General features: G+C 36.8%; 1 protein-coding gene across 1 annotated transcript; it reads right to left on the bottom strand.

Annotated features, from left to right (window-relative positions):
- Positions 1 to 778: 778 nt before the first annotated feature.
- On the bottom strand, positions 779 to 5,930 carry grxcr1a (glutaredoxin and cysteine rich domain containing 1 a). Its single transcript, XM_062426094.1, has 4 exons — positions 5,526 to 5,930; positions 3,355 to 3,594; positions 3,178 to 3,243; positions 779 to 958 (listed from the first exon to the last, which is right to left on the bottom strand). Exons 1-4 carry the CDS (start codon positions 5,928 to 5,930, stop codon positions 779 to 781), a joined length of 891 nt encoding a protein of 296 aa, XP_062282078.1.
- Positions 5,931 to 14,716: the final 8,786 nt, after the last annotated feature.

Below are 14,716 nucleotides of genomic sequence, written 5' to 3'. Positions count from 1 at the left end.
AAAAAAAAAACCTTTCTTTGTTTTAGGGTTAAATACAACTGGAACACATTAAGTTCTGCATGAGTTTTATTATTCAATGCAAACCTAAATCCTTAAGCAGCAAATACATTATTGAACCAGTTGTTAACATTGCATTGTGCTGCTTCAAGATATGCTTTTGTGTTTGTACGTATGCTGAGAGATTATATAAACTACTATTTAAAAAAAAGATTTCAGTCTGATTTCCTTGATTTATTTGAATTTAGGTGTGTTTGTCATAAGTTTGAATGATATATGCAGTTTTATGCCCTCTGCTGCTTTCAAATGTAGCCCTCAACTTCCATTCTGTGTCCTCTGTGTCTGTTATCTTTAGCTCTGTCTGATATAGGATTAGTGGAGAGAGCACTGTAAACGAAGGATCCTCCTCACTAATTTAGTAACAAGCTTAAGTTGACCAGAGGTGAGCCTAGTTCACTGCTCCTCACTGGACACTTTGTTTTTGATGGGACTTACGCAATTAACTAATTGGAAAAGCCTGTTGAACTCATTTTCAACCAAAAAATCATGTACAAAGATAGAAACATATGCATCACAAGAATAACAAATCCACAAAGTCAAAGATTTTATTACAAATGCTTTTTTTTTCTTTTTTCTTTTTTTAAACTAGTTAATGGCCATGAAAGAGACTCCTGGTGTGTGTCATTTCACTTCCTGTGTTGTAGTCCAGTTTAGGGCCCTGTGCTGGGTCCTGGAGGAGGAAGCAAGGAAGGAAGGATGTTGGATCAGGCACTTAACATCCTCACTGGCTGCAGCTCACACATGGCTGCAGGCCATTCTCATTGCAGGAAGTGCACTTGAGGGCTTTGAAGGAATCCGTGAAGCAGTTGCGGTACACGGACATCTTGCTGCCATGGCACGTCGGGCACGGGATGAAGGCAAAGCCCCCACAGGTCTGGCACGTTTGGGGCTGCTGTACCCTCTAGAGAAGATATTCACATTCTTGATTAGATATCCAATACTCACAACTAAAGAGTTATATGTAACACAAATTTCCCTCTCTTTGTAAAACCCACCTTTTTGTAGATACAAGGTTTAAAATTAGCTGGATCTTGTATGAATAGATTCAAACTTTACAGTACTCATACTCACTTTCTTGCTAAAAGATCAATGAGTTTTGCACAGTAGATATGAAACTACAGCAGCAGCCGATTTGCTTAGCTTAGCAGAATAACAGGAAACCACTAGACTTTCTTTGACCAAAAGGAAAAAATCTGCCATCCAGCACCTTTGAATTCACTATGTGGTTTATCTGGATTGTTTAATGCTGCAGGAACAGAGGTGTAAAAATGACAAGTTTTGCTTTTGGTTATTATGGGTAATGTGCAGGATTTCTTCTTGGCTGGATACAATGACTTGGTGTCTTATCATCTTCATGAGGTTGCCAAGCAACCAGTGAGACTCATGGGTATCACTTCAGCCGGCCAAGAAATAGTGCGGCACTTGGGCTACATTTCCATCATATCATGAAGGTCCGTAATTACGAGCAAAACCATTCATGACATTTTCAGAGTTGTAATTCCAAGGCAGACATATTTTGAATTTCTTACAGCAAAAATCCCCTTGATGAAAAGAACTGAAAGCGACGAAAATGGTCACAAAGCCATAATTTTTGACAGGTTCAAATAAATAATTATTAGTATAATTTAATCTAAGACCCTGGCATTTTATTATCCGTTCACTTCTAAACTGTTATTTCTTAATAGGAAACTTTTTTGTTTTTATTTGTCGCAGTGACCGACACAAATTGACCAACATAAACTGCAAAGGTCATATCAGTGATATAGGAAGAGAACCACTCCAATGCAATCCCAGAAATGTCTATCAGGTGTTTTAGCCTGTCGATTAATATGTGGTCGAATATAATGCTGTGCCAAAATCCACCAAAACTAATGATTATTTTCATTATCACTAAACCTGATGATTATTTTGTAGACTTTAGATAAAGCCTTTAGTCTGTGCAGTATCATAAATAAGGGAAAAAAGTCCCATCAGACCCCAGGATGACATCTTCAGCAGTCCAATGATATTCAGTACATATACTGTATTTACATATTAAATGATACAGCACAAAGAAAAGCAACAAATCCTCCCATTTGAGAAGCTAGAACATGTGAATGTTTCAAAGCTTTTGGCTTGAAAAATGACTGAAAGATTAATCAATTATCAAAATAGTTGCTCATTTTTTTCTATTGGTCAACTAATACATCAGTCAACTGATCTTTTTTGGCTCTAGTTGTCTTTAAACTCTGTTTTTTGTGCAGACTTAAACAAGCTATAAGATATATAGTGAGCTTATCTGCCTCTGTTAAACAGAGGCAGATAAGCAAAGCATGTCCTGGCTGTACCATTATATTGATCCTAGACATGACAGCGGTTTGAATCTTATCATCTTAGAGTATTTCCCAAAATGTTGTACTATTGCTTTAATCACAACTGTGAATTTTTTAGAAGGCATACAGCTAAACACGCAATCAAGCCATGTTACTGGCCTGTTATGGACTGATGAGTATATGCGTGACCTTTGAGAGCTGCATTTTTTTTAATAGCCTGCAGTGACTGGAATACATGATTCAAATGTCATCACACTGCTTTGCACTCGCTTATGAGGGTTTTTCTTGGGTCTAAACTCAAAATTATATCTGAGACCTGAATAAAGGCCAGTGCTTGTGTGACTGACGAATCTGGAGCTTCACAGAAACAGAAACATTTTACACAATCCTGGTTTGTACAACAGAGAGATGTGCTCTACGTTGGTGTATGTGAACAAATGTGTTGGAAGCAGAATCAATAACAGGCCCTCGATTATTGATGGTCACTTATTGATGTGCATGCATCTTTTACTTTGCAGCATGCTCATGTTTTATTGATGACATGACCAGTGAGGGGAAATGTATGCTCCTGTTTGCACTGTGTTCATCTCAATGACTTTGGACTAACACAAAGCGTTAATTTATTATGACTTTATAATCACCCTATGCACACATAATATCGCTCACTAGATCCAACGGGAAGCGTATGAATAATTTAACATCATGTGTGTCAAATCAAGCAGGCAGCTCACCCTGATTCACAGGAAAATCATCCATTTGCTCATCATCAAATATTCATGTTTCCAAGGAACACTCTATAAAAACAAACCTCAATTTTTGTCAGAAGATCTTGAAGCTCTCCTGATTCATTCATGTCTAGTATTTTCTCGGCCCCCTGCAAAACAAATTAAGCCAAAATTCAATTTAATTAAAAAAATTAGTCTCTGTGTATTTCTGAAAGATGTAATAGTCAGATATCATTAGAAAAGGAGTAATAAGAGCTAACCCCAAGGTAGTGTCCATCTATGAATACGACAGGTAATGAAGGAGGTTCTCCCACACGTTTGCAGCGCTCCTCCAGCTCCCTCCCGTACTCACAGTCCAGGGCGATGTTCTTCTCTACAAACTTCATCCTGTGGTTCTGGAAGATCTTCCGGACCAGCTCGCAGCGCTCAAAGGTGGTCCTCACCACACGGAAACCTGTAGTGTAGATCACTATCCGTCCAAATTCAAGAGAGAACTCCATCTACAGGGGAGCCAAAATCCATATTATAGTTATATGATTACGTTTACCTCTAGTGTTTTTTGTTGAATATGAGGTTCACATTAATTATTTAGAGATCAATTCCTGCCTCCCAGAAACAATATGCTGTACGAAGATATTATACTGTAGATTATGATTTGTAATCTAATTGTGTTCACTTTTCATGTTTGGTACCACTATTAATAAGCTACTTCAATGCCTTTATTTATACCTATACACAAATTAGTTTTACAGGTCAGTTATATGCCATTAATGATTTTTCACCTTAGCAATGAATGGGTTGCCAGGTTGTGAAAAATCCTTCTGACTGATTGTATTGTATGACTACTTACTAGTATGAAACATCCTAGTTTTTAAGAATATACTAATGATTAATAACATTTATAACTGTATTACCTCCAAATAGAAAAAAAAAACACTTGCCACTTTTTTCCACCTGGCAACCCAAATCGTTGTCTTCTAATCGTTTTATTAATAGTTTAGATAACTGATCTACAAATCATTAGTAAAGGTGCTTTATTAGAAAGTAGTCATAATGTGTAAACATTTTTTACTATAAGTTATGTATTATTTGTTCAACTTTCCTAAAGCATCAAATAGATTTTTATATTTTTGAACAATCTCTCCTCAAAGCATCCTTGGTTTCCATTTATCTCAACAGAGACTCACACCTAAAGTCTCCCTCCGCTTAAAAATGTGCTTTGCTTCTTGTTTCTTCAGTTGGATGTTTGAGCTTCGCTGTGGAGAATGATGTATTTGTAGAGTTTGACATTAAAAGGCTGTTATCACATTTATCTGCTGTACAAAGAACGTTTCTTTGTGTTCACCATAAAATCAGAGTCCAAGGTGTGTACCAACAAGCATTATTTGTTACATCACAACTAGTTTTGAGCCAATCGTCTTCCAGTATACACCTTACACAAGTGTCTTTTGAAAACTTGAAGCCTTCAGTGCACAAACACTAAGAATACACATTATAGTGAAGAAGGAGACATCTTGCATCCAGCAAAATATTTTATCATTCATAGATTCTGGATTTTTCATTTAGGGAAAAAGAATAAATGTAATTTTAATAATGTTTAACTAATTCAACTTTTTTTTGAGGAAAAAAAAAAATCAGAAACAAATTATTTTGGGGAGGTATCTTTAAAATGATTCAAGATATGATGGTTTGCCATTTTTCTTTTTGTTGTAAGGATACAGTTAAAGTCTCATTGTTAGATTGAATACATATTATTTAAATAAAGATACATGTTCATTGTGATGAAATACGTCAGGTAAATAAGTCAAAAACATTGAAAAATGTAAGAAGCTATGCCATACTTTGGAAAATGATCGGTAATAATGTAAAATATATGAGATTCTTAAACTGATAAAACATGTAGAAACATTAGAATTTTCTGGTAGGGTTAGACCTGACCTTTTCACCTGATGTGTATTTAAACATCGCACAGTCATGCCGTAAGAAAGATTATCTCACTTAATCATGACGAGAAGCTTTAACTCGTCTACAGTGACGCTGTTTGTTGATGTAATGCCACATTGCAGAGGAATAGTTTCTTGGATATGACCTGCTATAACACGTTGGCATCGGCACACAGGCCAAGAGTTACCTAAGAATAACAAATAGATCTTTGTGCAGGAACACTAGAAAGCGAAATGCTGAGAATTCATTAACCTGATTAGTTTCTCTTGAAACACTTAATGAAATGCATCATTAATCTTTAATTGCTCTGTCTTCTATTGTCAGCTTTTATCCCAGTCATTTCGCTCCTACATGTAACTAGACTTCAGTCAGGAGACAGAAACTCTGATGGGAACTAGAGTTGAAACAACTGACACAATAGTAATGTTGTATCATTAAACATATTATATTAAATAAGATAAAAACAAGCCTTGTTTAATATACTTACACTGTTGGAATTGGGAAGGTTTTCAAACAGAGCCTGACCTGCACTGACTTTGTTTTTGACCCCCCTCACAGTCCCATTTTTACTGAGTATGTTGACCCTCTTGGTGGTGAATGTCCAGTCCTTGGTGGCCCCTGCGTACATGAGCAGTTCATCAGGCTCACTCTCACTGTCATCCAGCTCAGAGCCCAGGTATCCATACAGTTGTCCCTGTGCCTCTCCACTTGTAGAGGGGGTACTGGCCCGGTCGGCGTCAGAGCTGCTGGTACAGTCTGAATCCAGGGAGTCTGAAGGCCCCTCATCTTTGAACATCTCCTTCAGCACCCGGCCGCTGTTCCCCGAAGCCACGCGGAACCTCACCCGCTTCTGTGGCTTTTCCTGTCCTGCCGTCAGCATTGTCCCCTCCATTGCAAACCCGCTGCCACATTACATGGTCCACAACCCTGCAGTGTAGCTCCTTCCTTCTCATTCGGAGTTAAACATACAGCTCAGACGCTCTATTTTGTTTCCCATGGATTACTACCACGTTTAATCCTCACAGTTTGAACTGAACTAAAAATGACTGAGAGCCTAAGCTGCCTTACAGTCACACTCACACTGCCATTAAATAATACATGCATTTTCTACCATGGCAACCCTGCAAGCTAATCTCAAGTAAAATGATAGTTGTCTCTGAATTATTCATCACAGTTTACACAGTTTTTTCACCAAAGCATTGACAGAAGACTTTTAATGGCCTGACTTCATGTGCTTTAATCAAACAAACAGTTCTCCCTCATGGGATGATATGACAGATGACGCTGTGAGGCAAAAACAACTTTATTGTGAACTACATTTCAAGATTCATAACTGTGTAATGTTACTTCTACAAGCATGTAATGTATGTGGTGTTTTTGTTGTTCATTTAAAATACTGAAAATTATAACACAGCTAAACCTAGTCACCTTATATCATATATATTGTCTATGTACTGTATGTGTAAAACTATGTTATATACTGTATATCAACTGTTAACTACTAGTAATACGCATTTTATTTGAACATACCCAGATCTTTTACTGGACTCATATTTTAAATGTTTGGATTTTGTTTTGATACTTTCATGTTTTCTATGATATTCTCTTCATTTAGGCTATTCAACTTAAACTGTATTTATTAAAGTTGAAATGAAATAGCTAATTTCTGCAAATGCATTTTGGAAAACACACTTTCTTGCAGAAATTTAGACAACAACACCGCTCACATGAGCGTAGTACAAATCTTCTCAGCTCTTGGAAAGAAAGATAATACGTTTTTTCCCAAAATGTCTATTCCTTAAAATGCTACAGGCTATGTATCTCTCCTGAAATCGTAATGTCAACTATTTCAGTAACATATTTATTCATTTATTTTTACCATCCCCACGTCTTTTCTGTCTTCAGTGTCATTCTGAACACAATAAAAATAATTTTGTTATAATTTTGGGTCAATATAGTGTCAAAACAATATTGGGTTAATGTTACAGGCAATGAAGAAAAGGGGTTGTTTTGACCCAGTTTTAGTGTTACTTTTTATTTTACTATAGGGTTATTGACCCAAACTAAAGCTTTATTATTCACTTACATCTCCAAGTTTGATATGAATTGTTAATAACTTGTGTACTTTGTGAGTGTTATATCAGAATTGGAATCAGAAAGCCTTTATTGTCATTGTAAGCTCTACAATCAATTTAAGAGTGCTGCTCCTCGTTGGTGCATAGAAAATGCAAATAAGTCACATCAAAACACAATACCACAGGACATTTATAATGATCAAAAATAAGATAAATTTAAAAACATAAATATAAAAACTAAAATATAAAGCTGAGTGCAGGGATATTGTACTTAAAGTAACACAGATGGATGAAGTGAATATGGATTATACATTATGGAATATCGTACAAAACAGCTTTAAATTTAACTGTAGTATTGCACTAGGAAGCACATTGTTTTGTAGAGGAAAAAATTGCAACAGTTTTTAGCAATTTCTACCGAGAAAGTTAATACATTGTTGTATTTTATTTTAAGTGTACATGTAAACTGCACAGTTTGCAGTTTACTCAGAAATAAATGCACTGATACTGATGTACTGTACTCCACCATGAATGCATGACGTCAGTGGATATTCCTTGAGTGCTTACTGTGTTACAATTGGGAGTGCAGGTGTTCACCGGGCACCCTAACAGAGCAGAACCATATAATGTGTCACAGTGACACGATGCAGCAGTGTGTCCGCAGAGACGCCTCGGCCAGTTTTTTTGTGTCACAGGTGATGAAGCAGCTCCCTGGAGATGTAACACGTCAGCTTAGAGCGGTGACAGTGCCACTCTGTTTGAGTGCTGCAGTTTGGCCCCTGAAGTAATAGCTGCACACACACACACACACACACACACACACACACACACACACACACACACGCACACGCACACGCACACGCACACGCACACGCACACACACACACGCGCGCGCGCACACACGCACGCACACTCACGCACACACACACACACACACATACACACACACACACACACTATGTTATGTGTAACACTAAGATTTAGTGACATCATGAGGCTGTAGTGTTATGAGTTTGGATTTGGTTCCAAGTGTTATTGATCCAAAGTGACCCTGATCTCCTTTAAACTGTCTTCTATTATAAGGTCATTACAACAGCTATTACAATATGGTGTACAGAGACTCATTGTATATTACTATTGCTAATAGCCAGTGTTAGATGCAATTAGGGTGTCTAAACTTTGAAATTACAACCAGAGTACGGCTAAATCATCTTTTAAATCCAGTACTAAGAACTTCTCTTAATTAATTTTTTATCAAGCTGCTTTAAACAACAACAAAAAAAATCTTTAATTGTCTCTGACTCTTGAAGATTTGGCAGGGTACAGTTGGAAAAAGGGGTCATGTCATGTACCTTCCTGGACCAATCGGAATTTAGCAACTTGACTCAGAATCTGAGATAGTTTGTTTATGTGGTAAGGAAACTCAGTCAAATCTGATTAAACCACACCCACACCATCCACAGTCTTCTGAGGGTTGAACTATACATCCTCAATAAATAAAGATATAAATAAAGAACCCAAGTTTTAAAACATATCTTTGTTTATTTTCTCATGAATATTTAATGTTAGATGAGAAACACTTATTTTTTCAGGGTCTTTAAGTTTCCTTCTAACTCTCATCACATTTAATCTTTTTTTCTCATGATGAAACCTTTTTTTTTTTATTTCCTCATTTGTGAAGACTATGTAAAATCTTAAAGACAACATAATTCTTTGCTTGAATGTTTGTTCTTTTTCCTGGAAAATAACACATCTTGAAAGTGCCAGGAAAAGCTGTTAAATGGGCGTTGAGTTCACTTAAAAATGTGTTTTGCTTCCTGTTACTTTAGTTGGATGTTTGAGCTTCATTGTGCAGAATGATGTATGTGCTAAGTCTGGCACTTGAAGTCTTTTCATGTTTATTTGGAGGAAAAGTTTCTTTGTACTCGCCTTTAAGTTTAAGGCGTGTGTCTACAAGCACCATTTGGGAAAGCACATCTAGCTTTGAAGCCAACATGGTCCAGTATGCAGCTTAGTTTTCAGTGAAGTAAGAGAAATATTTGAAAACAATGTTTGCATATTCATAGATTTTTCAGCAAGGGAGAGGAAGGAGATGTCATTTGAAGATATTCTAACTAGGTAATTTAACTTTTTTTGCACAACAAAACTATTGGACACACAGTATGTTTTGTGTAGACATTATTTTAATATTTTGGAAAACATTTAAGATGTTTTGATCAAAATATGATTATACTTGCACATTTCTTCATGTATCTGAACTCAGTAATATTTTTGAAATAAATGCTGAGGGTCAAGCTGTACTCTAACTAACTAACTAATAACTACATTTACACTAAATTAAATGGCTCACTTTAAAACATGCACATGAAAACAAACCCATCATGTTGATACTTTTTAGTCTCTTGTGAATACAGGACGGGACAGGCTTATCTAGAGTTCAGTTAAACACACCCACGCCATGTTGAGTCAAGCAGCCATTTTATCTCACATTAGCACATTTGGACAAGAGACCACTGAGATGGTGATAGTCTATTCAACCTGAAGAGCTTCTCTCTCAGCCCTCATCATTAGTAGTGTTAATGTAGCTTCACCAGCCACCCCAACTGCTATTAAAAAAGCAATTTGAAAAGATGAATACTTTAACACGCTTTAATTTCTCTGTTTTGCGTCGGCTCGGCTTTGACTGAGTGGGAAAAGTCAGTGGCAGGTGAAAAATGGTTTTAATTTTGAACAGCTTGAATAAACATACATAAACAACATAATAGAATGATTGCAGATTTTTTTATTTAGTTTATTGCATTATATGAATGATTTGCAGAGCTCTTTTGTGTTGTAGGACAGAATCAGATTGGTTTCCTCACATCTTAAGAGAAATGGTATTTATAACTGAATTATGTCCAAGCAGGCTTACAGATAAAATGTGTCTTTGTGCAAGTTTGACAAGATTATCTGCAAATATTAATAAACTATTGTGAGCAGGGCTTTGACAAATGAGTCACTGTTTGTGATTAGTTGGCCATCAAACCACCTCACCCTCACTGACTACAGATCAACATCCACAAGGGGGCAGAATGCAATTCAATTACAGCTAAATGTCAGGCTGCCCAATCACTCTCTGAAGAGTGGTGGGCAAGCAGTGAAGGGTGCAGCTGTGGGCCTGATGGCTGCAAGCACCGACTCGGTTTATTCCATCTTCAAAGTGTCAATCAAATACAAAATTATTCAGGCTGAGTGAAAAGGAGCAGGGTTAATTTAATGCTGATGTGACTGAGATTTTCACACAGGTGTGGTGAACATACTTCCAAAGTCCATGTAGAAATACAATTCTTTCAGAACATATACACCATTCACTAAGTTTTCCCTTATCTGTTGCTCCTCTTGAGGTTTCTTCCACTTTTCCCCCATTAAAGGGGCTTTAGAGTGTTTCCCTAATCAAATCAAGGGTCTTAGGACAGGGGACGTTTTATTGCTGCCCAGACTGTAAAGCCCCCTGAGGCAAATTTGTGATTTTTGATATTGGATTATACAAATAAAACTGACTTTATTTGACTTAAGTCTAAAATCATTCAATTGGGAGTTGATCTTTATTTTTGTGCTGTGTTAAGTGCTGTTTCAGTCTCCATAAATACAGTTAAAGTATCAAGCTGTTTTCCTCATTTATTTTACTTATGAAAACATTTATGGTACATTGTTGAGCTCTAAGTTTACATGCAGGAGATGTTTCATAATAGCAGTTTTCAGTGCTATTGAAAACATACCAGTAAGGAAAATAGCCAGTACTTCATCCTCTATTCTCAGCTGGATACTCTTTTAAAGGCATCTGGGATAAGATCCAGTAAAGCTGTTGCAGGGTTTAAGCTGCATTACTTCTTTCTGTTGTATTTCTTTCTCAACAGCAGCAAAGTGGCTCAACGTATTTTCCTGCAGAGGCAAAGGGCTTACACACATCGTTATTTATGGACTGGTAGATCAACCTGGTTTTGTTATCTATCTCTGAAGAACACTGCAGACTCATCGCAGTGGAGGACGTTACAGGGAGTCGTTCAAAGATGGGTTGATGGAGCTGTTGTTGGCTCAGAAACATTTCAAAAATTGTTGACATTGTCACTGTCATTGTTTCCAGTCACTTCTGATTGAATGAAGGTGTTGTGCAAGACTTAACTGGGAACCTGTAAAGCAATGTGGAGATATGTGTCACTTCTGTTTCTGCATCTTTGCTGGGGAATTCATGTGTGTCTTCAAATGGTTTGGAGTACTGTATAACAACTATGATGCTGTAGTAAAATCATCCCAAAGATTACATATACTGACATACAATATGATGAAAACTGTGTCAACTTCCTAATGAAGATCAGGATTGCAGGTGCTGTTAAAATCAATTAATTCAATTCTGATTTAAATAACTCAGATAAAAAATATTAATGATATGTAAAATATCTTAAAAGTCGCAGACCAAAAATTGAGCTAACAGCTGGACTGATGGCAGCAGTAGATTGGGTTTTGCACTGACTTAAAAATATAAATCTGCATTTCTTATATATACTCATATCAGTATAACTCTCAGTGTAGGTGCAGACAAGGGGGGGTGTGTATGATATGCAGCAAAACTCCACAGCTAGGATTGAAACAGGAGCATTGCAGGAATCTTATTATGTATTCATCTTAAATGCTGGATGCCCCAAATACTAATTGTTTTTATTTGGAATGATGAATGCAGTTGTTTTTGTTATTCTTAGCTCGTCTGAGAGGAGGACAAAAATTAAAAAAGAGTCACAGCAGCCATATCCTATCAAAGAACAAAGGTGTTGGGAGGGAGTATCAGTGAAACCTTTTACACCACTCTGATGAAGATCCAAATAAACAAAAAAAAAAAATAAAGAATCAGGCAGTTTGTAATTGACACAGATTCTGATAGTATCAGGAATTTCGGACGTTGAATGAGTCATTGTTTGGACTGATATACTATAAAACACAAAAACCATTGCACACACACATAATCGAAGAGGCAGGCTTCTTGTCACTGTTGCTTAGCAACCATGGGAGCTACAGAGCCAAATCCCTGTGGTGGCGAGCTGATGTTGAATTAGGTGGAGTGGGGGGAAAGAAACTGAATCTTTGGAAGAGACGTGTCTCTTTACAGGCACAGGAGGAGGCGTAGATGTTCAGGTGTCCATTTCTTATTTTTGGACCGGGTGAATCTTAAGCGCCTAGGTATCTGAATCTGTCTGTGTGTTTTGTTTTTTCTTTTTTGTTTAGTCAGGAAAGTGTTGGATTTAAAGAAACAGGGAAAATATTATTATTATGAATACCTTTTTGTTCAAAGAGATGTGAACACAGATACACATTCAGTTGTGAAATTTGCCGGCATCTACTGCACTGCTCATACACAAAGACTGTTTTATGTTTTCAGAAGCAGGAGCATAATATAATCTTCCTCTAATCCCCACAAGAGTAAATAGATTTTAAAGGGATATGAATCCAGATCGTAGCAGAATCTCTTAACGAAGAGTGTTATCTTACATGAAAATGTGCAGGAATCAAGAATCTGGCCGTAATAACCGAGGTAAACATATGTGCAGATAGCTGAACATTCAGCATTGTGAAAATTCCTGCTGATGCAATATACACATCAAACAACTGTAGTGTGTCTATAACACTGCAGTTCTCTCTGGCAACTGCAGTGGTGCTGCTGCTGTACAAATGCCGTCTCCTGTGTGATTTGCATTTCAGCTGCAGTGAGAATGAGAGCCCACTTTGATTAACCGTATGTACAGTACACCAGCCAGGCAGTCACAGCAGAGATGCCATTGTTGCTGCTTTCCTCTTTATATTTGCATGTATATTGCTTTTTTATGTAACTGAGAGTCCATGTTAGGGCAGATTCATGACATGAGAGTGGCACACTGATGGGGGATATAAAGGAAACTGTAAGCTAGCGTAAGTCACCCTGGATTAGATCGCACACTGAGCTTGTTGTGAGACAATAATCACATAATAACACAGTGAGTGATAGTACGGTCGACGGTCAACTGTTTAATTCCATTGCTGTGGTCTGTCACTACAAAAGTATTTTATCTATGGTTTAAGAATTTACTTTCCTCACTCTTGTTTTTCTTTTTGATTTCATTTCATTTTGCTCTGTGAGGTTACAGCTTTCATATATGCAGCAGATGATGCGGAAGTCTGTAGCCATGTTTACTATCAAAGCATCTGCAAACATTTAACTCAGCTGATTCCTCATAATCATAGGTTGCTCTGTTATGGGCAGCTTCTTAGACGTGATTGAACTGTTTCTTCAACAACAATCTCAGAGCAGCATCTCAAAATTCCCACTCTCATAGTGAAGTTTCTGTAGGTCCATTATTAACAAAAGTTTAATAAAAATCAACAAGAGGTTTCAGTGACTGGTTTTATGTTTTTATGAGAAACATAAAATTGGAATCACTTATATTTTTAGTTCATCTTTGTTTACAGGTATTTACACCTACTGAGTAAGTGCTACTATCACTACTGCCTGAATGACTCCTTCTCCATCTGGCTGCTGTGCAGATTTTAACAGATGTTTACTCCTCTTTGGGATGAACACAACCAGTGTATCATACTTTATAGAAAACAAAATCAAGCAAATGTTTTTGAAATTATGGAATAATTAATGTTTATTTTCTATTCATAGCATGTCAGAGAGACCTTTGTTTCCTTTTGCTGAATTGTGTGGATGCCAATCATGGCACAGGTGTCTTTCTGTTGTAATGTTAGACAGTAATAAAGGTATTTGTAATTCAAATCAGTAATTTTATAGGTTAGGTAAAGATACCGAATATAATTTAGAAAATGTCTTCTTTCAAAGGCCAAATCCCATGGAGATTTAATATCTTTACATTATAGGTTTTTCATTATTTTTCATGGCGAACTTCTACTAATATACTTGTACTGTGTTATGAAAAATAGAATATCCAAAAATATATCAATAATAGCTTACAAAATACCAATTGTTGTTATATTTGTTAAAAAAGTACCACCATATATTTCCCGTTATTTACAAATATATCATAAGCATGTGGAGTGGAGACCTAACGTGTTTACAATACATTGTACATTTTACATTGTATTTTTCAAACATATATCAGTATGTTAGTAGTTTGTTATGTGATAAGGTTAATCTTTTAATGACATTCCAATAACGATGAATACATTAATATAGATATCATTTATTAAAACTGTAGACTCAATTGTGATAAGACAACTCCTACCCAGTGCACTGTGGTGCTTGTTTCTTCAACCTGTGCACATCGACTACTGCAGAGGAGGGAGGAAGGGAGAGGGGGGTGTCCACACCAAACGATCAATTTGATGGGCAATTTTAAAGCATGTCTATGTTTTAAACAACACTGGCCACATCGATTACAATTCAGCACTTTTCGCTATGTGTTTAATCAGAAACAAAACAAATCCACCACGATTTTCTTCCCTCCTCTAACGCTGTTATGACAGTTGTTATTTTGAGGGACCCCCCCTCCTGTAAGTCTGAAAGTGGTACAGTCCATACTGTGAAGCGCCACCGTCCCCCTCACTTCAGTTTATGGTAAGTCTGTGTCCAGTGCTG

The sequence above is a fragment of the Scomber scombrus genome, chromosome 9 (assembly GCF_963691925.1).
Source record: "Scomber scombrus chromosome 9, fScoSco1.1, whole genome shotgun sequence".
In the NCBI taxonomy this organism is placed as follows: domain Eukaryota; kingdom Metazoa; phylum Chordata; class Actinopteri; order Scombriformes; family Scombridae; genus Scomber; species Scomber scombrus.
Note: the sequence above shows the minus strand (reverse complement) of the source record. Positions and strands in the feature narration are given on the sequence as shown.

Excerpts from the sequence above, each read along its gene's own strand:
- grxcr1a (XM_062426094.1), bottom strand. The coding sequence starts at position 5,930 with ATGGAGGGGACAATGCTGACGGCAGGACAGGAAAAGCCACAGAAGCGG. Across the intron at positions 3,595-5,525 it reads ACCTTCCCAATTCCAACAGT|ATGGAGTTCTCTCTTGAATT; the intron begins GTAAGTATATTA and ends GCTCCCCTGTAG. Across the intron at positions 959-3,177 it reads ATCTTCTGACAAAAATTGAG|AGGGTACAGCAGCCCCAAAC; the intron begins GTTTGTTTTTAT and ends TATCTTCTCTAG.